Source organism: Nothobranchius furzeri, chromosome 18 (assembly GCF_043380555.1).
Source record: "Nothobranchius furzeri strain GRZ-AD chromosome 18, NfurGRZ-RIMD1, whole genome shotgun sequence".
NCBI classification, from domain to species: domain Eukaryota; kingdom Metazoa; phylum Chordata; class Actinopteri; order Cyprinodontiformes; family Nothobranchiidae; genus Nothobranchius; species Nothobranchius furzeri.
In genome coordinates, this window is record NC_091758.1 from 33,030,595 (window position 1) to 33,054,928 (window position 24,334).

General features: G+C 41.2%; 2 protein-coding genes across 3 annotated transcripts in view; one reads left to right on the forward strand and one right to left on the reverse strand.

Annotated features, from left to right (window-relative positions):
• LOC107392426 (delta-like protein 4) overlaps nucleotides 1-24,334 on the forward strand; it is a 101,370-nt gene that overhangs the window by 39,036 nt on the left and 38,000 nt on the right. The gene's annotated exons all lie outside the window — the stretch shown is intronic.
• LOC107392423 (RAS guanyl-releasing protein 1) lies at nucleotides 294-24,207 on the reverse strand. Of its 2 annotated transcripts, none has more exons than XM_070546654.1 (17): nucleotides 23,047-24,207; nucleotides 22,404-22,576; nucleotides 13,458-13,565; nucleotides 12,161-12,221; nucleotides 11,929-12,060; nucleotides 11,634-11,787; nucleotides 11,366-11,539; nucleotides 10,674-10,790; nucleotides 8,869-9,144; nucleotides 8,385-8,465; nucleotides 6,276-6,380; nucleotides 5,987-6,096; nucleotides 5,472-5,616; nucleotides 5,341-5,377; nucleotides 4,852-4,983; nucleotides 4,021-4,310; nucleotides 294-3,943 (listed from the first exon to the last, which is right to left on the reverse strand). In XM_070546654.1, exons 1-17 carry the CDS (start codon nucleotides 23,178-23,180, stop codon nucleotides 3,809-3,811), a joined length of 2,364 nt encoding a protein of 787 aa, XP_070402755.1. In that variant the 5' UTR covers nucleotides 23,181-24,207; the 3' UTR covers nucleotides 294-3,808. The 2 variants fall into 2 exon arrangements, with proteins under 2 accessions (XP_070402755.1, XP_070402754.1); XM_070546653.1 differs by having other exon boundaries at nucleotides 4,837-4,983.

Below are 24,334 nucleotides of genomic sequence, written 5' to 3' on the forward strand. Positions count from 1 at the left end.
GTCACCCCCCACCCCCACCCGCCACCCACCCCACCCCCTCCCCCCAGCCAGCCAGCCAGCAATGATATTGGAAATTATTCAGCATCGGTGTGCACAGAGCCTGGAAGAGTAAGGATGTTACTCCCTAGCAGCTGGGTGTCACATTCAAATAAAAGTAAATTAGCTGTCACCAAGGCTCGGCTTAGGAGCCGCAGCTATGCCTCGGAGAGTATTCTTTTTCCAACGGCCTCCGTTGGAGCCGACGCAAAACAACAAGTAATTACAGCTGCAAGAAATGAAGAAGCACAACATGATTTAAGTCAAATTGCTGCCTTTATCTGGGGATGAGTTACAGCGATAGGAACATTCAATGTTGTACAGCACCAAGAATATAATTAATCACCTGCTGTTTGCAGTATGGCTTGAGAAAAAAAGTGGGACGGAACAGACATTTAGTCAGAATCTCTGCTTCACATTTTGCCCTCATTATCTGCAGGCCACAAATGAACTGTGGGGTTTGAGTCATTACCTGCAGCAAAGCTGTAGGGACAGGACAGGTTTCTAGAAATCAGAGGGACACTGGCTGGTTTCAAAGGGCTTTTCACTACATTATAATTATGATCAAACCCTAATCTATAAATGCATTTTGGCATTAGAGGTCTGAAATTATGCTTTTTAGAGTACACATTTTTAAAAGTGGGAATGAAAACAAACATAAAAAAATGAATAAACTTGTGTGGTATTTTGGCAACCCCTGATGGCCAGACTGAGAATCGCAAGAACTATATTAAATACATAATATACATTATTTATTAAAACAATACTGAGAGGGAGATATTCTATCCTTAAAGACCAAGTTCACTCATGTTTTCAATACATTTGCAGTGGTCTCTAGTATAAATGAATGCCTTGTGAGTCAATCTCTGTGGGAAAAAAGCTCTGGTGATCTCGTTTCAGGAACTAGAAGTGAATCAGAGCAGTGGTAAGGAGAATACCGGGAATTCTGGGGTCTTATTTCCTGATAATCAGGCATCTGGCCTCTGACTGGCTCATAGCAGCACAGTTCTACCATGGACTGTTTGTTTTGCAACAATTTATCTCTACAAATAACACAAGCCTGAAAGAGTTTTGCTGTGTTGTGGAGTTGCTAAGGCTAACTATTAGCTTCTGTTAGCCGAGACATGATCTGCTCTCTCCTGGACACTGAATCAACAGACACCCTCCCTGTTGAGAGCAAAGATGGGAGAGTGCATCAATGCTAATTTGACAATGTGACATAGATCTGACTGGCTTTTATTATTGGAGTGTTACCTTGTCTACCTTCTATTAGTCGCTAATGCAAGAAATAGGGGTAAAGGACAATTTTCATGTTTAGTGCGCATTTTAAACTCATAGAAACTGATCACATTTCAAAAATAACAAGTGAACTTGGTCTTTAACTAATATGGCATTCCAAATACTTTGTACATGTCCTTCTCAAAAAATTTGCATATTGTGATAAAGTTCATTATTTTCTGTAATGTACTGATAAACATAAGACTTTCATATATATTAGATTCATTACACACAACTGAAGTAGTTCAAGCCTTTTATTGTTTCTAATATTGATGATTTTGGCATACAGCTCATGAAAACCCAAAATTCCCATCTAAAAAAATTAGCATATCATGAAAAGGTTCTCTAAACGAGCTATTAACCTAATCATCTGAATCAACTAATTACCTCTAAACACCTGCAAAAGATTCCTGAGGCTTATAAAAACTCCCAGCCTGGTTCATTGCTCAAAACTGTAATCATGGGTAAGACTGCCCACCTGACTGCTGTCCAGAAGGCCATCATTGACACCCTCAACAAGAGGGTGAGACACAGAAAGAAATTTCTGAACGAATAGGCTGTTCCCAGAGTGCTGTATCAAGGCACCTCAGTGGGAGGTCTGTGGGAAGGAAAAAGTGTGGCAGAAAACGTTGCACAACGAGAAGAGGTGACCGGACCCTGAGGAAGATTGTGGAGAAGGACCGATTCCAGACCTTGGGGGACCTGCGGAAGCAGTGGACTGAGTCTGGAGTAGAAACATCCAGAGCCACTGTGTACAGGTGTGTGCAGGAAATGGGCTAGGTGCCGGATTCCCCAGGTCAAGCCACTTTTGAACCAGAAACAGTGCCTGACCTGGGCATTAGAGAAGCAGCACTGGACTGTTGCTCAGTGGTCCAAAGTACTTTTTTCGAATGAAAGCAAATTTTGCATGTCATTCGGAAATCAAGGTGCCAGAGTCTGGAGGAAGACTGGGCAGAGGGAAATGCCAAAATGCCTGAAGTCCAGTGTCAAGTACCCACAGTCAGTGATGGTCTGGGGTACCATGTCAGCTGCTGGTGTTGGTCCACTGTGTTTTATCAAGGGCAGGGTCAATGCAGCTAGCTATCAGGAGATTCTGGAGCACTTCATGCTTCCATCTGCTGAAAAGCTTTATGGAGATGAAGATTTCATTTTTCAGTACGACCTGGCACCTGCTCAAAGTGCCAAAACCACTGGTAAACGGTTTACTGACCATGGTATTACTGTGCTCAGTTGGCCTGCCAACTCTCCTGACCTGAACCCCATAGAGAATCTGTGGGATATTGTGAGGAGAACGTGGAGAGACGCAAGACCCAACACTCTGGACGAGCTTAAGGCCACTATCGAAGCATCCTGGTCCTCCATAACACCTCAGCAGTGCCACAGGCTGATTGCCTCCATGCCACGCCGCATTGAAGCAGTCATTTCTGCTAAAGGATTCCCGACCAAGTGTTGAGTGCATAACTGAACATAATTATTTGAAGGTTGACTTTTTTGTATTTAAAACACTTTTCTTTTATTTGTCGGATGAAATATGCTAATTTTTTGAGATGGGAATTTTGGGTTTTCATGAGCTGTACGCCAAAATCATCAATATTAGAAACAATAAAAGGCTTGAACTACTTCAGTTGTGTGTAATGAATCTAATATACATGAAAGTCTAATGTTTATCAGTACACTACAGAAAATAACAAACTTTATCACAATATGCTAATTTTTTGAGAAGAACCTGTATTTACAGCACATTGCACACAATAGAAAAACAATCTGGTTCACAGTACTACACTGCTACAATAAATCGCTGCACAGTAAACAATAAAAGTACTAATATAAAGCCAAAACACGCAGCCATAAATAAGTACAAGTACCTCTATGTGTACAAATAAAAACTTTGCTGTATATGGGATATGTAGTGTTTCAGGTAATAAATATTAACAATGCACTTAAAGGAAATACAAACAACAATTCAGTGGATCAGAGTGGCCCAGTTGATGTTCTGACAAAAAATGTGGCTGCTACTTTATTTATGTTTTTGCAGCGTTTGTATTCTATTTGAAATTTGCCATAAACATCTGAGCTCAATAACTGATCAAAAATAGATCAAACGTGTTCTTCTGAACTCTCTAAAACACTGCCCTAACTCTAACCCCAACCCCAACATGAACCGATGACGCCAAAGACTCCTTAGAATAAGAAATTCTCACATCAGAGGTTTCATTTGAAATAGCTCCTCTTTGTCATTGCTGAAGAGTTTTACTTCACTGTGAACTGCAGTAGCTTTAAATAAAATCCAAACAAGAATTTCCATAACGTCATTCATAGTGATGCACCTACCTGCTTGTCCTGACCTCCTGTGTACCTTCAGCTCTAAAAAGAAAACCACGATGATGTCAGACGGTTTCACCCATTAATCACTTGAACTGTTCATGACCAATAAATAAGGATTCATATGTTGCCATCTGGGGGGGGGGGGGGGGGGGGGGGCAGAGGTTTGAGTCTAAGAGGAGGAGTCTTCATCAACAGGATGAAGAGCATGTCTCTTCAGCATTGTCTTCAGTCTCTCCACCTCCCGCTCAGCCTCTCTGAGCTTCCTGCGTAGTGTCTCATTAGCATTTTGAAGCTTCAGGTTTTCCTGAAAATAGATGAATCTGATTTTAGGAAGAAAAAAAAAGTGAAGCATTCTTAGGTCGGTGTAAATTAGGCACTCACGGATTCCAGAGATTCGTGAGGCTTTTGCAGCACAGAGGCTCGGTTCTCCCACTTGGCACAATGTTTCTTTCCAGGCACGGGGCTCGGGCAGGAGGGGAGGGTGGGTGGAACTGGGACCAACAGGGACGGCTGAGGGAGGCTGGTGTCAGCAGTGGGACAGGACAGCTGGTGTCCCTCTGTTTGGGTGTAGCTATGAACTCTTATAGGCCTCAAGCTGCAGGTGACTGGGGAATCTGGACTCCAGTCTTTCCTGGTATCCGGGGGATAAGGGAAGGGGCAATCTTCCGAACCTGAGGAGGATGTCAATAATTTATTTTCTGCTTTGTGGGTTATTTTTTTTTCTTAATGGTAGCAAATCTTGCATACACCACAACATGTCTTTTTCTGATGAAACATTTTGAAACACATCCTCTAGCCCACACGTCTTGTTTAGTGATAAGCTAGTCCTTATTTAGAAACGTCAAAAGTTCTTCTGTTCTGAATATAGCGGCTTGCTTGCAGCAGGTGGGCAGCGTGAGCATTACTGTAAGTGAAACGGTTCCTAATAGCAGCTGGAGGGAAATCACCCCGACAGGAAACGCTGCACACAAGAGTTTAGTTTAGTTTGTGGCAAACTAAACCCGGGTCACTCAAAATGTGACTTTTATCTTTATTAGTTCCTCTTTTTTTTCTCTTTCTGTGCGTGACAGTAATTTTAGAAAATTGTGTCATTTCTGTTTTTGTAGACAAATAACTGAATTTTCTGCCAGCAGATGGCACATGCCTCATACTACTGCATGATTCAGGTGAGATTCTGTGAAAGGAGAGTGCTTGTACCGGGAAACAGCCCACCGTCTGAGGTGCTTGTGGTGACAGGCGTAGTGCTTGGCTTCGGACTCTCAATGGTGTTGGTCACTTTGGTGTTCTTCTTGCACTCGAATGCTACCTGATCCTTGCACAGCTTGTGACAGTTCATGCCGCAGTCTGCGCAGGTCAAAAGAATGCAAACAAGTCACAGCAGGAACTCGGTTTAACTTCAACAAACTGGCTTCCAACTTCTCTTTGAACACCAACTGCTCGGCAAATGCAGCTCTGAGACCTGTGCAAGCTCACAGCCAAGCAAACAAATAACTTTTCAGATCTTATGAAGAAAGGGGGAGGGGGAAATCGGTGGTTCAGAGTGCAGGCTTTTTGTCTTTTATTTCTTCCCATGCTGCAGAGTTCAGTTTGCATTTTGAAACTAAGAAAAACCACACCACATCACCTGCTCCCCACCACACCATGCAGCTACCTCTCCTTGCATGACAGTCACAGACAAGATAACACTAGAATGATAATTACCTCTGCATCTGTAGCCTTGCTTGATGACTCCCCACAGCTGTGACAATTTTGTGAAAAAAGAAAACATATTTCACTGCTTATCAAGTGAAAATTGATCTTATTTTGAATGAATACGTTTGCTTTATACTTACAAACCCAGAGCAGTTATCGCAGAAGGTGGGTTTCATGTACGTTGTCTCCTGGAAGTTGTGGACAAAACCTAAACCCAGTTTGGAGCAGATAACACTGGCACGCATGAAATACGCTGTGATCTCCTCTCTGCTCACAAGTCCTTCCCTTAAACACAAAACCACAGAATAAACTCAGAATCATTAGAAATAAAACATTTAGACCAATTCAACATTAAAAATATATTTTTTATTCTTATTCAGTTCAATTCTATTCAATTCAATTCAAAGATACTTTATTAATCCCAGGGGGAAATCATCTAATTATCTAATTTTTATGTCCATTTGTCTTTTTCACCTGCTTACGCTCTAACTTCAGCTGCGCTGCGTTTCGTGTGAGTATTTGGAGGTCTAGTTCCTTCTGCAGCTATTTTATATTTGCTGTTGCTGTGTTCACCACTAAAAACAACACTTTGGCTTCCTCTCCTCTAAAGTCGAATTCGAGCTAAAAGTGAATGCGTAACCTGTCAAATACCCACTTCTCTTTGTCCATGACACAAAAAGAAAAGGGGAAGCTTGCAGCAATTTTCTCAAAATCTTCTTGGGAAATAAAACCGTTCTCATCGTGGTCGTAGTTCTTGAACACGGACTGTGGGAGACGAGAAGCAAACACCATTGTTACTCCAACTATAAGGAACAATAGCCATAAGAGAAGATTGGCAAAATGGCAGCATGCATAATGACGGCTAAAATTGATGATTATGGTTACATAAGGACATTACTAAAAGGCTATGCGGAGGCTACTCTTAAAAAGGAGGAAGCACTTACATCTACCATTCTCTGCACATGTTTGCTGATGGTTCGGGGATCAGGTTTAGGAGCCACTCCTGATGTCCAGTCCACACAAACTGGAGGTCTGGAAGGTGTTGCTGGCTAACAAAAAAATTAATTGGTCAGTAATTAATATGCAGGATCATTTCCAGGCAGCTAAATGTTGAAAGCTGAAAGTTGAGCATGACTTATGTAGTTGGAGTCTGTAGCTGGATTTCTCAGTGAATGGCAAATATGCCAACCTCTGTCAAAATAGCTAAACTAATATTAGTTTAAATTAACTTACTTTTTTGTAAAGAAATTAAATTAAGAGCCATTTATTGGTTTTATATGTCATCTATCGCTTCCTGAATGACTTGATTTAATTTCCCACAAGACTGATATGCTAATGGCTAGACATAGGATAGCCAAAACATGGCATGCAGTTATCCCAAAACAGCTCCAATATCCAAAATTTCGCCCTGATTCATGTGACATTTTATTTTTAATAGTTGTATTGCTGTCAATTTTTAATTATATGGTTATTAAGCAGTGTAGATTTCACCAGCAGCAGCAGCAGAATTTTGCAAATAATGCACCACTACTGGTGCATCCAGGAGTCAATACCACAGAAATGCCTTACAACTATGATATGTGAAACAGACGAGGATGTAAAATTTATAAAACAACATTTGCACTGACTGGTGTTAATGAAAGTAAATGGCCTGCATTTGATATAGCGCCTTCTAGAGTCTCTGAACCCCCCAAGGCACTTTATAACACAATCAGTCATTCACCCATTCACACACACATTCACACCCTGGTGAATGAGCTGCGATGCAACCACAGCTGCCCTGGGGCGCACTGACGCCACTGGTCCCTCAGACCCCCACCACCAGCAGGCAATGGGGGTTAAGTGTCTTGCCCAAAGACACAACGACAGCGACAAACTGAGCGGAGCTCGAACCTGCAACTTTCCGATTAAGGGGCGAGCACCTAACTCACACGACTGGTTTGTAAAAGCCTTTAGTTCAGGGGTGTCAAACTCATTTTAGCTCGGGGGCCACATTGAGGGAAATCTAGTCCCAAGTGGGCCGAACCGGTAAATTAAAAACAACTTCAGACTGTTTTCTTTGTTTTAATACAATCAATATAAAACAAAGCTGGAGCCTGAGGACAGTGTATCCAAAATAGTACAAGTACAACACCTGAAGTGTACTTGAAAATTAGAACAAATAAAATAAATAAACTAAAAAAAAACATTCCTAAGTGATTCAGAGCTTACAGATCACATGGCTAGATCAGTTTCATGCAGCACTTTAAGTATATTTGACTCATTTTACTTTACATCTTTTAGCTTTCACCAGCACATCAATATCAGAAGTCACATCCTGAGTCGCGGCCAACTTCAGGATGTGATTCAAGTTCTTGTGTGAGCCTTGAGCGCAGCTTTGTTTTATTTATACTCATTACAGAGAAAACTTGCTCACAAAGATACGTTTAATTTCACCCTACATTGTAAAGTATGAAAATAAAGTTCACACAACCATCTCGCAGGCCGGAATTAACCCGTTTGCGGGCCGAATCCGGCCCGCGGGCCGTATATTTAACACCCCTGCTTTAGCTCATTAGCTCTGACTTATTGAAATTTTTAAACAAAAAGCCCATTTTAAAACTGACCAAGATATTAATTTAAGAGTTTTGGAGAAATTTTTATTTTTATTAACCAGGTAGCTGTTTGCTCATTTCCATCCTCAGTGATAAGGTAAGCTGACATAAATAAGCTATGAGAATCTATATACTTATATATCCTAGTCCTTAACTGAGTATAGCTCCAAACGATTCAATTAATAAGCATTTTCTTGCAACAGTCCAACGTGTAGGGTTTAGTTTAAATTTCAAATTGGAGACAACTGAACACCACCCACCTACGCCCAAATCAAGGTAGCAAAGAAATCACAAAAGACCAATGCCAAAAACCATTATAGACTAATTCAATCCAAATAATTTGATTTGACTCTGAAATATTCATATGTATAGAGATCCCAGTATTGCTTTACTGAGGAATATTAAAAAAGCTACGAAAACAGAACTTCACTTGACGTGTGTGCATGTTCCATCACTCACAGGTGCTTTACAGTTCTTGGGCTCCCGTGCATAAGATAGTTCATAAATCTCGTCCTCGGTGTAGTAAAGGTCCAAGGATAGCTGCAGGAGACAATGACGTCAGCACATGAGAGGTAAACAGAAAAAGAATGAGCTGTCCGTATCCCATGATTTCTCCTTGGAACATGTTTTGGTAAGAGCGAATTCAGGTTGCAGGACAATTGTTATCTCTCATGGGCATTCTGTCCTTTGAGTATGATTAAAACACTGCACAGAGACAACAGCACAATACAGCCGTCTGAACTCGGTCTCATTCACATTCGGTTTGTTACCCACACACTCATAGATCATAGACTCTCATCACACCCACGCACAACAATCTACATGCCGTAATATTCTCATTCTCGTTTATGTATGTGTTTACAGCTCATGGAAACAGACAAGGCCACACAATATTTCACTACTTTAAACTTGTATTTAAAGAATACTTTTTAAAGTTTTCTACCGTCAACAGATGAACCAGATCTTTGTTGGCATCCAGTTTGGGTGGGATCTGCTGGAGCTGGATGAGCTCATTGATGTGGTTGTAGAGCGCCTGGAGCTTCTGGACATTCACCTTGTTGTCTTCCACAAAGTCGGACATGGCCTCATTGACTGAAATCAGGTCTTTGAGGTGAACGCCAAGAATGGGGCTTTTAAAACCTGTGCACCTGCTGTAAGCGTGTCTGTAGCTGTCAAAATTTCGGCAGGATGACAGCAGGTCTGTCATCTCATTCAGGACCTGGAAAATAAGCACGTTTCTAATAAATTATGAGAAATGTTTGATTTCCAACTTTAAATTATCAGGTGTTTCATTCAAAGGAGTGCCATGCTCTTACGGAGTAATCCAATTGTGTTTTATGTTTAAGAACACATTAACTCAAATAATAGTAAACAAGGAAAGGTCTACAGGGCTCCCCAGTTAAGAGTGGGTCAAACTATCAAAGAATGTCATAAAAGGTTTCCATTCTTTTTTCTGATTGTAAAGGATACACTTGACCAAGTTGAGTTATTTTAGACCAGGGGTAGGTAATCATTTTCCTTGAGGGCTGCTATCCGACACGTTTTAGTTTTTTCCCTGCTCGAACACACCTTTTTTTTAATCAGCAGGTGACTGACAGGCTTTGGTAAAGCTTGCTGAGCTGCTGAACAGGTGATTGAATCACTGGATTAGGTGTGTTAGAGCAAAAAAAAAAACAACTAAAACATGTTGGATAGCACGCCTGAAGGACCAGGATTACCCAACCCCGTCTTAGATGAACGTTCTGTATAAGAATTTTGGTATTAAATGCTTTACTCTGAAATTATTCTGCTCATACCTCTGAAACAGAGCCATTAAGTAAACTTTTGACATTCATAAATCCCCAACCACTTGGTTTAGTTGTGGTGTACCTCAGGGATGAGCCCTTGGTCCCCTTATATCATTAATTTTATGTGTTTCTTGGGCATCCCATTCAGAGCCATCATATATGCAGATGACATTAAACTACATGCGCCTAATTTTTGAATCCCCAAAGGTTAGGCACATGTAGTTGAATGTCATCTGCAAAAATAGAGTGGGAGATAATATTTTTACTTGTCTTTCAGACAAAAAAATTACCCTAATTTGTCAATGTATTTAAGAAGACATTCTGTTTTATTTCATGTCTTGTTGGTTCTAATTTTGTGTCTGTCAAACAAAATCATCCTTGAGTCTTGGTATAAAATATCATTCCAACTTATTTTTGCTGCTAAAGTCAACGATGTTCACTCCTATTTTTTGTTTTCAGCTCAATACATGAAAATCAGGTCATTCCTTTTATCTTTAGCCTGTTGTTTAATGCAACCTTCCTGTACTGATGACCACTGAAACTCTATGTAGGTATCAGCTGAAGCTCCTTCCATCTGCAACTAGACTCATTACTGCGGCCAAAAGATACAAAAACATGTCCCCCATCTCTGGAACCCTCCACCTACAGAACTCAGCCACAGCAAATCTTTTTCTGACTTCAGAACCAAACAAAAGACGTTCCTCTTTGTAGAAGCCCTCGGCGATGGCTGACATTTATTTTTGTGGTGAACATGCAAAGCTAATGTCAAATTACATTTATTCAGCTACAAATAGAGATTCATGTTGACAAATATGAGGACAAGATGGCCAGTGTGACACAATGTTGGGCTCCGTTGGTACAAGTAAGGCATCTTTGTTGTACTGATGCTGCAGCACAAAAAGGTATCACACACCACGCTGCAGGAAAAGGACAGAAAAACTAAAAGACAAAGATCAGTTACCTTGGCGACTTCACTTGGTACATGTGAGGTGGTATCTTTAAGTCTTGATATGGAGCTGTGACATAGCCCCCCCACCACTGCCATTAGTGTGTTATAGTTGTGCATATGGTGCAGACTCTGGTGGGCACACACATGAAAAAACAAAAATCATACACGCATCAAAACCAACTCAAAAAACACAAAATTAAATGTGTTCCAAGTAGCCCTGGTTACATAACCTACAACACTGATGTTACATAAGCCACTTAAATTGTCCTTTTTCTTACTTTCTCTTATAGCTCAATGGCTTTTGGAAGCGTTTCCTCTCACTTTTCAGTTGTTGCTTTTTTAATTTGTGCCGTCAGTGAAGCAATATGGTGTGAAATTCGTTTCCGCACCCCGCGGGTTTTGAGGTTGACAGCAGTGGGCAGCAGCAGTCTGGTGCACTGGTGTAACCGTGTGAGAGGTCCAGCTGAGAACAGACCTGTGTAATGGCTCTCTGAAGCCAGCGCATCACCTCTCAGCGGGCTGAATGCAACTCCATACTGGAAGCCAGTCGTTCTTTTTCTTTTAATCATTAAAGTAACCCAATAGGTGCATACTGGTTTAATGGCTCATGTTAACAAATGTGTATAAAGTGTAAATGCATGAAGTTTTTTAGAATTAACAACAGGAATCGTAAACTTAGAGGTGTGTGCTGAGTTGACCACTACCTGCGCAACGTGGATAAACTTTGTGAAAACCTCAGCTCTCAGCTGAGCTGTTGGCCGGCTCAGCACCATCAGCTGAACCCACTGGGAAATCCCATTGCACAGCGCGATTGAACGCTCCAACACGGGGATGTCCTTCATACAGCAGCTTCTAATGTAATTCAGAAAGTCAACAAACTAGCAGGAAGAACAAAGAAACAAACATGGAAAATGTGAGACCCAACAAAGAACACATCAAACCCCAAAGATGGACGTTAGTGCTCATACTCACCGATATTCTACAAAAGGATTTAAACTCCAAGTAAGTGAGATGCTCGGCTAACTCATCAGGCTCCAGGTGATCAAAAAGGAGAGAGACCTTCCTCTTTTTGCTGTAGTTAGCTTTGATCTTCTGGCTAGCCTTCCACGATCGTTCTCGTTCATTTCTGGCCCATAAAACGCAACAGAATTTACTTCATGTTTGTAACCGGTCTTCTACATCGTGACTGACTTTCTAGCTGCAACAAGCTGAAAGTTGTGCAGGCCTCATGTCTCAGTTGGCCAGCTGGTTGGAGATTAACACTTACATCCATTTGGTCTCTAGCAGGGAGCAAAGATCCTCCTGTCCGTGCTCTCTGAGCAGCTCCCGAAACTCCTCCAGGCTGTCAGACAAGCTGTGGGGCAGCCGGAACATTATCCAGAATTCCTGAATCCAATGCCTGGAGTTTTAGAAACAAAACCAAAGTGACTGGTAAAGAAAACACAAGTTAAATTTAGTTAAAAAAATAAATACAAAGATGTTTCACATGTTAAACCGACCTGATCAGGTAGCATATCCTCTTCAACTCCACCGGCTGATCCTCGTCTAACGCTGTTTTAAATGTAAGAACCAGTTAAGGAGCTCCCTCGAAGAACAGATTTGCCTGATTTTGAAATCAATTTAAAGACAGCTTAAGGTTCTTATTTTGCTGATCACTGCAGGTACGTTTAGAGTAAATGATCAGAATACAGGTGTGCTTTTCCTACAAATAACTCAGCAATTCAAACTAAAACTACTGAACCAAAAGGCAAACACATGTGACATTTGGTCATGTGGGAGGAGGCGTCTGCATGAAGCCCAACTCCGATGAGAATGGCTGAATGAATCACTCGGGCAAGCAGGATAAAGTGAAAAGCGAAACGCACCAAAAAAAAAAAAAAGCATTTAAAAACTGCATAATAGCTGCCAATAAGTATTGTTTGGTGTCAGGACTCTAAGATTTTTTTCATTTGTGTCGTTTACCCATAAAAATATGATTTTATTTCTGGTTGTGAACACAATATTCCCCACATTGCTCAACTTTCTGTATAACTACCACAGAAATATCCAGAACGTATGGCTCTCGAGTTGCAGAAATCAGATGCACACATCAAGGCTAAATGCGTCATGGGAACAGAGGATCCACCTACGCAATCCCGGGGCTCGACTGTGGCGAGGACTGTTAATGGCCCCTGAGTTTCCTTTCTTGATCTCAACAAACAGATTGAATTTATTTAATCCATCCTTTTGGGTCTTCAACTCAGAATTGGAAGGTTAAAAATAGCAGAGGGCCTGTTTGGTCGTGCAGTGGCGAGGATTTATGTGATCAGGGGGTCAGTTTGAGCAAGAGGGTCCGTGTTTATTTATAGTTAATCGGTGGCTGAGATAATTAACACCTGGAGCCCTGAGGATCATCGCTGGACCTGGACATTCTGAGGGGGATTTAATAAATGCTGCTCGACTCCACCAGTAAAAAAAAAAATCTTTCTTTTAAGGCGTCAGAAAGAGAAACTCAGAGATCCAATCAAATATTTCAAATATCTCATTAAATGCCGAAGGAGAAGAGCAAAAAATGAAACTATGGAGACCGAACGTAGGAGTAAACCCAAACTGCCATTTGCCTATCACGTTTTACACCGACAGCTGAAAGATGCACTGTGAGCCAGGAACCAGCCTGACTGTCCGTTGCCGTTGACAACCAGTCAAAAGCAGCAGGGCCAGTGATCTGATCCCTTGTTCTGCTGGAAATTGGCATTGTTTGAATCGCGAGGCTCTGCTGTGCAAACCACTTTGGAACAGGGGGAACCGCTGCAGGATATAGGCTAACGAGTCTGTCCAGCAGGTCGCTGGAGGACATGAGGAGTCGGTGCATGGTGAGGGTGATGTTCAGCAGGTGGCCGTTCTTCCTCACGCCACCATCTGCATCTGAAACGCAGAAACGGGCAACCGTCAACGTCAGCCTGGCCCTTCGATTCCAGTATAAATACAAGAACACAAAAACTTTACCAAGCCAGGATGAGGTAAAAACCTTCCACAACTTATTATTGAATAACCAAAGATTAGGTAATAATGAACTCATTATTCATTTCTTTATTTATTTGTGCTTAATTAATTTCATACATTGTATTTTCTCCATACTTTCCCTTAGAACCGTTTTTTTAAGTGTTACTTTCATTAGAACCACTTCAAATCATGAACTTACATTTCAGATTAATTTATTGGCATTTGACAGCAAGTTTAGAGATCAGAGAGACTGAGAGGTGCAACTCAGGTCAGCCTAAAACAAATCAATAAATAACCTAACGTGATTTATAAAACGCATCAGGCAAGGAGAAGAAGACGGCTTGAGGGTTAGAGTTCATGAGCCTCTCAGCCTTGGGGGAAGCCGTTCCTCAGCTCTGCAGGGTTCTTTCCATCTTTGCAAGCACTTTCATTGTGAGTTTTCAAGATTTGACAAATAGATATTTTCTCAAGATAATTTTTTCCACTTCTGTGTCTGACTAAATAAAATATTGTTGCATTAGCACTAATTATGGTTACAGTTTATGAAAAAAATCCAGTTCTTTCAAAACTTTGAAAATATGGCATTAAATGTTGATCATTTTTGCAAATTTGAAACGTGGGTTTGGGTTCGGCCTGCAGGACGTGGGGTGAATATTGCTGGATGCGTTTCATGATTTTGTTCTTTGGTCTGGATCTGCTTGTATAATAATACATTCATGAGGTAAAAGGCTGTGATCCATTCATTTGTTTTTTGTTTATTAGTTTGTTGATTTTTTGTTCAGACTGCTCTTAAAATTTCTGCTTATTTATGATTTTTAAATCATGTCAAAGCACACGTTTGTCTGCTCGAGCTGAGTCTTGTATTTTATGTAAAACTAACAGTGAACATTCCATGCTGTCGTTCTTTTTTAAACCACAGAAACGGTTCCGTTAGGGGAGAGCGGGCAGCAGAGGGCGACAACGTCCTCTGCTGCCCGCGGATAAACGAAGAAGGAAGTGATGCGCCACCATCAGCTTCAGCCCGAGGAAGTCTGCAGCCGCAGACGAAACGTAGCGAAAAAACAGTTAACGGAACCGTTTCTGTGTTTTAAAAAAGAACGACAGCATGGAACTAGAACCAAGACACAGCAAGAACACACCTAAGGTGTTCAAAGAAAAATACGGACAACAAGGAACGAAGGACTTCCGCCGTTTGGAGCGATTACACCAGAAACGCGCACGTCTAAGAAACCACCTTTGCTTCTGTTTAAGATGCCGGGAAGAAAACATCACGCCCGCAAGCTTACAGCTGAAAACACCGATCTGGACCAAGACAGCACAAAATATAATAGAAAGAGCACAAAGAGCACTGCTCAAGGAGAGGATAAGAAACGTCATGACCAAACAGAAGCAAGTAGAAGACGAACTGGAAAGAAGACACCTGGACTTAAAAAGGAATTACAAACTCGATAAACAGCAATATTACAAAAGAACAATCAGCCATGACAGCTTTATCCAAAAATGAACAGATAATTATTCTACCGGCAGACAAAGGAAGAACTACAGTAGTTATGGACAGAGAAAAATATAAACAACAGATGAACCAGATGCTAGAGGACAAAAATACATACAAAATACTTTTAAAAGATCCAACAGAAAACATTAAGAAAAACATAAAAAATTACTGAAGCCACTGCACGAAAAAGGCAAAATAACAGAAAAAATGTACAAACACTGGATTCCTACAGCAAACATAACACCAAGAATATATGGAACGTCAAAAATACATAAACAAAACACCCCACTTAGACCAATAGTTGACAGCATAGGTACACCAACATACGACATGGCAAAAGATATCAGCAGAATCATCAGTCCCTTATTAGGAAACACAGATCAACACTGCAAAAATAGCATAGAACTGGCAAAAGAACTAAAGGAGATTACAATAGAAGACGACGACATACTCATCTCACATGACGTCACATCCCTGTTCGCAAAAACACCAACCCAAAAAACCATAAACATTGTAGATAACAGAATCAGACAGGACAAGACTTTACACAAAAGAACAAACCTCACAGCAGATGACATAGCACACCTGATAGGACTAGTAGCTAACTCCACTTACTTCACATATGACAACACAATATACAAACAACTGGAAGGCTTCACCATGGGTAACCAGTTATCAGCCACCCTGTGCGAGTTTTTCATGGAAGACCTAGAACAAAAAGCCATAGCCACTGCCCCCCAAACTGCAAAATAAAACTATGGAAACGCTACGTAGACAACATACTGGAAATCATACCAACAGGACAAACAGAAACACTAACACAACACTTAAATAACATTGACGACACGGGCAACATAAAGTTCACTTATGAGTCAGAAACAGAAGGCAGCATAGCATTTATGGATATGAAAATAAGCAGGCAGACCGACGGGACCCTAAACATAAACACATACAGGAAACCAACACACAGACCAATATCTATTGTGGACATCAGAACACCCCACCATACACAAAATGTCTGTAATCAGAACATTATATCACCGAGCAAACATAATAACAGAAGAAAGAGACCGTAAACAAGAGGACAAACATACATCATGCTTTAAAGACCTGCAGATACCCGACATGGGCAATAAACAAAGGAAAACAACAAACAACAACAGAAAGAAAAGAACAACCTAAGCAAAGAACCAGAAACCCAGAAAGACAAGAACCAAAACCAGTGATAACCTTACCATACATTAGAGGCATAACAGAAAAAATAAGAGCAACAATGAAAAAACACAACATAAACACACCAACAAAACCATACACAACAGTTAGAAACAGACTAGTACACCCAAAAGACAAAATATCAGCTGGACTTACATGTGGAGTCGTTTACGAAATCCCATGCAAACTCTGCAATAAAACATACGTAGGAGAAACCGGACGCCAACTCAACACACGAACAATAGAACACAGAAAGGAGTGCGAGAAAGAGGCAAGTCGAAAACACACAAGAGCAGCAAAAGAAGAAGCAGAAAGCACAATAAAGAAGTCAGCCGTAACAGATCACTGCACAAGAGAAAACCATATAATGGACTGGGACAACACAAGGATCATAAACACCGAACAACAAAAATACAAAAGATGGATTAAAGAAGCAATCGAGATAAGGAGACGTGGATGTGGGACCATGAACAGGGACGATGGAGTTTACACGTTGGACCGCACATGGGACTGCATCGTCAGAGAGGGGAGAGCGGGCAGCAGAGTGTGACAACGTCCTTTGCTGCCCGCGGATAAACGGAGAAGGAAGTGACGCCACCATCAGCGTCAGCCTGAGGAAGTCTGCAGCCGCAGACGAAACGTAGCGAAAAAACAGGTAACTGAACCGTTTCTGTGTTTTAAAAAAGAACGACAGCATGGAATTAGAACCAAGACACAGCAAGAACACACCTAAGATGTTAACAGTGAACATTTTCAAATTGATCATCTCATGGTTAAAAACTACACTATCGATTGGAAAATGGACTAAAACACATCCATGAGATCATTTAACCTTGTTTTTGGACTAATTGGTTAATTAGGCAGTCTTGACCTTGATTAGGCCAATTTACAGGCTTCTTGAAGGTTCTCATATCTGAGAGCACGTACAAACGCTCTGGAGGATTACATTTTAACTAAGCCGTGACGGAGATTTTTCCATCCCTGCAGTTTATAGCTGAACTCAGACCTTTATAGTCAAACCTCTCAGACCCTGCAGGCATCAGATTTACCTTTTCCTCTTATTGTGTGAACCTCTGACACTTTCTTGTCTCACTACCTTTTTCACTTCCTTTTTCCTCGCCTGCACGTAACTTCCTCTGTTTGTGACCAGACCACCTTTGCTTATCTCGCTGTCTGACTGTAAGCTGCAGCAAACATCTTGAGATTCACAGCGAGAGAGCGAAAGAGAAGGAGGGAGTGAGTGAGAGAGCCGGCCCCGCTAGACACAACATAAGATTAAAGTGCATGTGCACAAAACACTGTGCAACTTTCCAAGCAAGCTCCAACCTGTAGCTTCACACATTTCACTCCCCCCACATTAAGTAGCACACGAGTAAAACTCGTTTTTAATACATTGTGTGATGCTTTAGCTGTTTTATGTTTCTTCCTGTAGAATCTGAACACACTGTGTTCAAAATCAAAAACAACCACCGTGAACACCACTACACTGGCATCATCAAGGACATCAGGCATCTGAGGAGCCACTTTTAAACCACATTGCCTTGGAAGTACCTCCGACGCCATGGTAACGGGCTTTCTTATCTTTGTTATCTGTAAGCAACTTGCCTCTGCTGATGCAGCTGACTAATCTAGCTCACCGGATCGGACTTGTTTCTATTTGTAACACGCAGCCGCTGTCATCTAAACTTAGTGAGTGATGAAGACCTCATCAGCACTCCAAGCAACAAAAGAAACAAAACAGATAATGTCTAGTTTGTCTAAACTATGCTCTTGTTTATGCTTTGCACATATGAGCTGGCTTTGTATTTGTATCAACACTTCGAGTAGAATTTAATCAGATGAAGTCGAACTTGTGTGCACAACAGGGTGTCACGGTTCCATCTGGTCAACAATTGCTTCATCCTTCTTTTCACAACATTCCAACCACTAACACTCCCTGCACAGGGTTAATTACAGGAGGAAATCCTTTCTGGAGCGGCGGTTAGTTACTGGGACATTAGGAAAGCTTCCGCCCTGCACACTGGATCCACATGATACCAGAGGGTGGTAAACACTTCACAGTGTCCGCTTTAGGAGTTATCTGAAATTCTGCGTCACTTTTCCTTGTTTTCGCAGAGGAGCTATCTGACTGGTGGATCCTTTTGATTTATTTTGGTCCAAGTCACATGCAGGAAGTGGATCGTCTCTCTGTGACCTGAACAAAGTCCTCCATTCTGTCTGGGATGAATGTGCTGCAGTGATTACTAACCAGAAACAGCAGAAATAAATTAGTTTTTAAAAGGTAAATTTGTAAGTAAATTCCTCATTTGAATAAAGGGATATTTCATATTTTATGACGTTTGAGAAGTTTCTGAGCATTTCATATTTTACCTGATGGAGAAAGTTGATTGAGCAGCCTTTGTTTGGAGAAATAGGGCGTAATTCTGTCCAGACAGATGAGCTAATATTTAGTCACACTAGAGGCGGTTGAAGTGGTTTCATGTTGTCTCAGAACAAATTTTATATTACTTTATATAAAGACTTTTTAAACTATGATAAACCTCCACATTGCCTTTAATATTACATTACATGATTGTTAGAAATATGAAAATCTGACCAGACTCTGCAGTGTTTCCCTTACATGGGCTCAGCCATGGTGCTGTGCCAGGGCTGAAATTCCACCACCCCCCTCCAGACCCACGGAAGCTAAATGATCTGCATGCAAATCATCTTAAAGCTTGAGTCTGGAACAATTTAATAAAAGCTATATTTTTATTAGGGGTGCAGAATGAATGTATTTCATTTAAAAGCTTTATTTTAATTAACAAATATTTATTTTGATGGGCATGACACTGGGTTTATGTTTCCATCTACCAGCCAACAGAGGGCAGCATTGAAGAGTGCCAGGCAGTCCGCTCGGCACAGCAAGGCTGGCCCTGTGGAAAACGGCAGACTTGGAAAGTCGAGCAGCTGTTTCTGAGCCCAGAAGACGTTCTCTTTCTCAGAAGAGGAGTGACCATAAAAAATCAGAGTGGGTTGAGGTGAAGCCTACAACAAATGGACTCGAATAAAAACTTCCATGTATCGGCAGTGAAACTGGTATCCCTACGGCTGGAAACCTTCTTTTGTTGTTGCAACTACAACCTTCACACACTAGATGTCACTTTGGTGTTCATTTTTCATATTCCACCTTTAATATTGGTGTCCACCAATGTTAGTAATTGGTCATGTGACAGTGATGATAATCATCTCAGAAGCAAAAAGGCATGAGTGTTCATTTAATTTATTTAATTTAGAAAACAAATTGGCTTCAAACATTTTTTATGCCTCTTGACAGCGTTCTAAATTGTGGCTCTTACACACTATCGTCGGCTCCAATCCACCTGGACCGGGTTGTAGCCTTGGATTTTCTTGCGTACGACTGAACGTCTTTTCAGCCCTCTTCTCGAGGCGGTGTGCCTGGAGCCGAACTGGTCCAACACGCCCACTGCTGACTGACTGGCTGGCTGGCTCACGCGTACCATTAGCGGGAGCCTCCGATTGGCAGATAGAATCAGCTCACTTCCTGCGTGCACGAGTCATTATCATTCTTGATGCTGTGGAGTTAACGAGCCTCTGACTGATGCTGTTTTTCTTTGTCTCTCACTGCTGTGAGGAGCGCGCGCGCACGCACACACACACACACACACACACACACACACACACACACACACACAGACACACACACACTAACACACACACTAACACAAAACGCTGCCAGACACAACAAAGCAAGATGCAAAATCAGAGTCAGAGTCTCCAAAAGCAAGACTGCTTAGGCCGCTTTTGTTTAATAATAGAGACACTGCAGACTTCTCCGGGCTCTTTTGCCCCGCCCACGTGCTCAGAGATGCGCTCATGACATCACAGACCATAGATCGCCCATGTGCTCAATCACGTCCAAATTCCTAAGGCAGTGTGGAACGAACGCGGCCAGGCAGGGAGCTGATGCCAGTAAGTGGCAATTTTATCGCTATAAATATATTGCGGAGATTAAAAAAAGGAAAAATTAGTAAAGTGGTTTTTCTCACATTTGTCTAAAAACCTCCATCAATTACACATTTTGGACTGAAAGCAACCATTGGACCATCTGGTTGTCAGTCTTTCCAAACTGCTGTATTTAGCAACAGAACATCACTGCTGTGAGAGGTTTGCGGCTCAACAATATCAGAGAAGGAGAAACAGCCGGCTGCTACCACTTCAGCTTTAGATTCCCAAATAGAAAAACATCATTTGAAGTCACGGACGACAAAAGACGTTCGGACCCAGAAAACGGCGACTGGCGCTCTCTCGTTACATCCAACATTGTGGGTTCCCGTTTTAGGGAAGATACCCAACGGGAGGGGTGAGTGTTCCGTGACCATGTTTGTGTTCAAAACCTAGCTTGTTTGCAGATATGCCATAACGGCTTTACTATATCCGTCACTGTCCATAACATAATATCAATATTATAAGATTTGTATTTGGTCTCACTGTGTCCAGCTGTTAGCTTGTGAATCTGGTCAGAAATAATCTTCTGCAAACTTTAACCGTGTAGGGAACTAATCTTTCGATAGCAACACTTCAAAAGAACTGAACAATGATTTTAAAACAAGGGAAAACAGCTGTAAAACTCAAAGGGAAGCATTTTCCTTCAAGTGGAAAAAGGACCTTTTATTGTGAAGTTAGGACTAAATAGTCAAAAATATTTACTGAATAAAATGGCTGATTGTGACCTTAATGAAGACATGTTTGAATGTGTGTAAAGATAATAGATAATATGCTGATTTGACTTGTTTATTGGTGTGAATTAAGAGTTATTTTAAGTTGTTGTTGTTATTTATTACAAAAGCAAACAACCACAGTTTGACACAAAACCATGGAAGTAAAAAGCACACAACGCAACATTTTCACACAACTTACTGTAACAACTTTCCTGACAATCATTAGATTTTATCACAATTGATCACATTTCTAACAATATTTTGATGTTTTCTTTACTGCAAAACCCATTTTGACAGCGTATTGGCAACAAGAGATGCTATCAGCGATTGATCTACAGCTCGCTGTGTTCAAAGGCTGGTCACCGTCTGAGGACTGCAGTTCAGGGGTGTGTGTGTGTGTGTGCGTGTGTATTTGCTGACCTTCTAGATCAGCCAAGCTTGTAGCACTTATTGGTTAATCGTTCAAATAGCTCTTATGTGCACTCTCACATTTACAAAGGTGGCAGGACTTGAAGACCGTAGGGGTTCGTGTGTGATGTTGCCGCACTGTTTTATCTGAATTTGGTTCAAGGAAGCCCCCATTCATAACGCGGCACTGACCGACAGATACCATCTTTTACATGCACATCTCATGTTTTGCATGCAGCAGTGACATTAAAATCATTTCACACCCAGAGCATTGCATGCCTCTGATCCTCTAATGAGAGGCAGGCTGTCATTAGAGCCCACTTCTACTTTCCTACAGATAAATGTAGTTATGAGATGTCTTTTTGTTCACGTGAAGCCTTTATCGTGACACTTCACTGCTTTTGGCTGCATAAGCGTAACCAGGCAACGGCAAATCTGAAAGCTGTCTCTTCAGAGACACCATCACCATAACTCTGAGAGCTCTCCAGACAACTTGATGATCTTTGACTGATCCAACTGCAGCCCACATGATCACTGCTGTGCCTTTTTTAGGCAGCTGAAAACTCATCAAAACCTTCTCCGCATTCATCTCTTTCTACCAACTCTGCCTTTCCTGGGATCCACTAATTAACTATTTCTTATTCATTTTCTCTTTCCCTTTCCTCGATTTTTTCCATTTTTTCTTACTCATCCAAATTTTTTTTATCATTTTAAATTAAATTCTTTTGTTCTTGTGAAGCACCTGTGATTTTATCTTGAGAGGCGATATATAAAAAAATAATTTCTTCTTCTTCTTAAATTTAAATAAACTTACTTGAGAAAGAATAGGACAACAAACGACTACGAGGTCCTGCCTTGAAAGTTCTTAGCATTCCCAGAATACCACCGTCCCCTCGTTGTCTGCAGATTTCTGTTTGGACTTACCAAAACAATCCAAGCAGGCCTGGATGAGTTCCTCCCAGGTCGCCCCTTTACTGAGGTGTCCCAGAGACATTACTAATTTCCTCGGGGGGGTCTGGATGGGCTTGTGGAACCTGTTAGGACGGCCCGGAGGAGAAACTCTGGTCTTGCTGAAAGCGCATCCTGTAGTCGCCCTCCTGGACGAACATCAACAAAACAAAAGTAAACAACAAAATAGTGAAAGTCTGATCTTTGTTCTAAACAGAACATACATTAAAACTGAATTTATGCTCCCATATGTTGGTGCTGGAGAGATGGTTCCTCAAATAGTCTAAACAACTTGTGGTTTACACTTCAGAAACTCATAAGTTGCTGCTCATTGTTCTGGTTTCCTTCCTTTTAATTGTGTGTGAAACAGCCCACTTACGTTCAACTCCAGAATAAACAGATGTTATGTTGTTTTAATCCATTTTGCGTGTCTGAGCCATTTAGTGCATACAAACTCTAAGAGGAACGTACATTTAAAGTTCATAAATAAACAAATAAATAAACAAATCATAAACCAGAGGTATTTTCTGATAACTGTGCGCGTAATTTCCAAAACCGTGTCAGAAACTCCCTCCGTAAATATGAACAAAAAGAATCATTTTAAGAAGATCACACTTACACGTCATCCTTTCCCTTGTCGTCTGACGTTATGGTTTCATTTTGGTTCTCTTTAGATTGACATCCCATGGCGAGGTACTGGGCGACGAGCGGCTGAACTAGGCTGTCCATCTGCGTCCTCCTCGATGGGAGCATTTCATAGCTCTGGCCGGATCGGATCGGTGCGCCTCCGCGGGCTCTGCGGCATTGTGCTGACTCGTCAATGAGCGTTACACAATTAAGATTCACCCAGTCTGTCTGCTAGTGGGCGGCCGCGCTGCTGTCGGGCATGTCACTCACTCTGAACTGGCTCCGCTCCCAAATGCTTGTTTTCTCTTGCGTCACACTCACACACGCAGCGAGTTTTTGCAGGTTTCTCACAACTTTTAAATCCAGGTTACGCTGAAATCCAGCCAGTCCCTGGACCTCCTATGGGGTTTTCAGGGAACACCAAAGTCCACAATTGTTTGTTTGTTTTTCTCAGCCAAATGACGTTTCAGACCGGTAAACACATCAGTAACCTAAAATATAATACATGATGATTTAATTTAAGAAGGAGGGTTTTCACTGTTTGAGGTCAAAGGTCAGACATTCTCCTTCAGAACAACACAGAAACAGCCCCAGGTCATCACACTATCACCTCCGTGTTTTACTGTTGGTGGGTTATTATTATTATTGTAAACGTTTTACTGTTGTCTAATGCACATGTTTCGTAAAAGAGAGCCATCAGTAAAAATGTTAAACGGACCTTTAGCTGTTTTTGTTTTTGTTTTGGTCAGCAGAGGTGATGGTCTTGGAATTCACCCTGAAGGACATTTTTGTTCCTCCATGTTTTTCTTTTCATTTGATGACGACTTCTGACCTCAACCTGAATGAAAAAAAAATGCTCTAGAAGTCATTTTGTTCCTGTGTGCTGTGTTGCTTTTTGAGATCCTACTCATGTTTTCTAGTAAATCATTAAGTCCAATAAGACCCAAGCAGTTGTTAAAACTGAACAGTTTTCCAAATAATGTGGTTAAAGACAGTTAATGTGTTTCTTCAGGGCCTATTTGGCTTGCAACATGAGAAGTTTAATGAGAAATTAAAACCAATAGTACAACATAATAGTATAACAAAGAAACATTTGCAGGTTTACAAGCAACATTTAAACGATACGAGTCATTTAGACTGTAAATACTTCCATACAGCACTGTACACCAAACCATTTGTTTCCTGACATCACTGCTGTAATTTTCTGCCATCCTAAAAGGTTTTGCGTCTTAAAAATTTGTAAATAAAAGAAGAGAACAATGGTTTATGATGGTTTAATA

Bases quoted from the DNA above. Each gene is read 5' to 3' on its own strand.
- LOC107392423 (XM_070546653.1), bottom strand. From the start codon at position 23,180: ATGCTCCCATCGAGGAGGACGCAGATGGACAGCCTAGTTCAGCCGCTC. The intron at 11,788-11,928 runs GTAAGTGTTAAT...TTTATGGGCCAG, and splicing joins CTGCTAGAGACCAAATGGAT to AAATGAACGAGAACGATCGT. The intron at 4,984-5,340 runs GTAATTATCATT...TGACCTGCGCAG, and splicing joins GCAAGGCTACAGATGCAGAG to ACTGCGGCATGAACTGTCAC.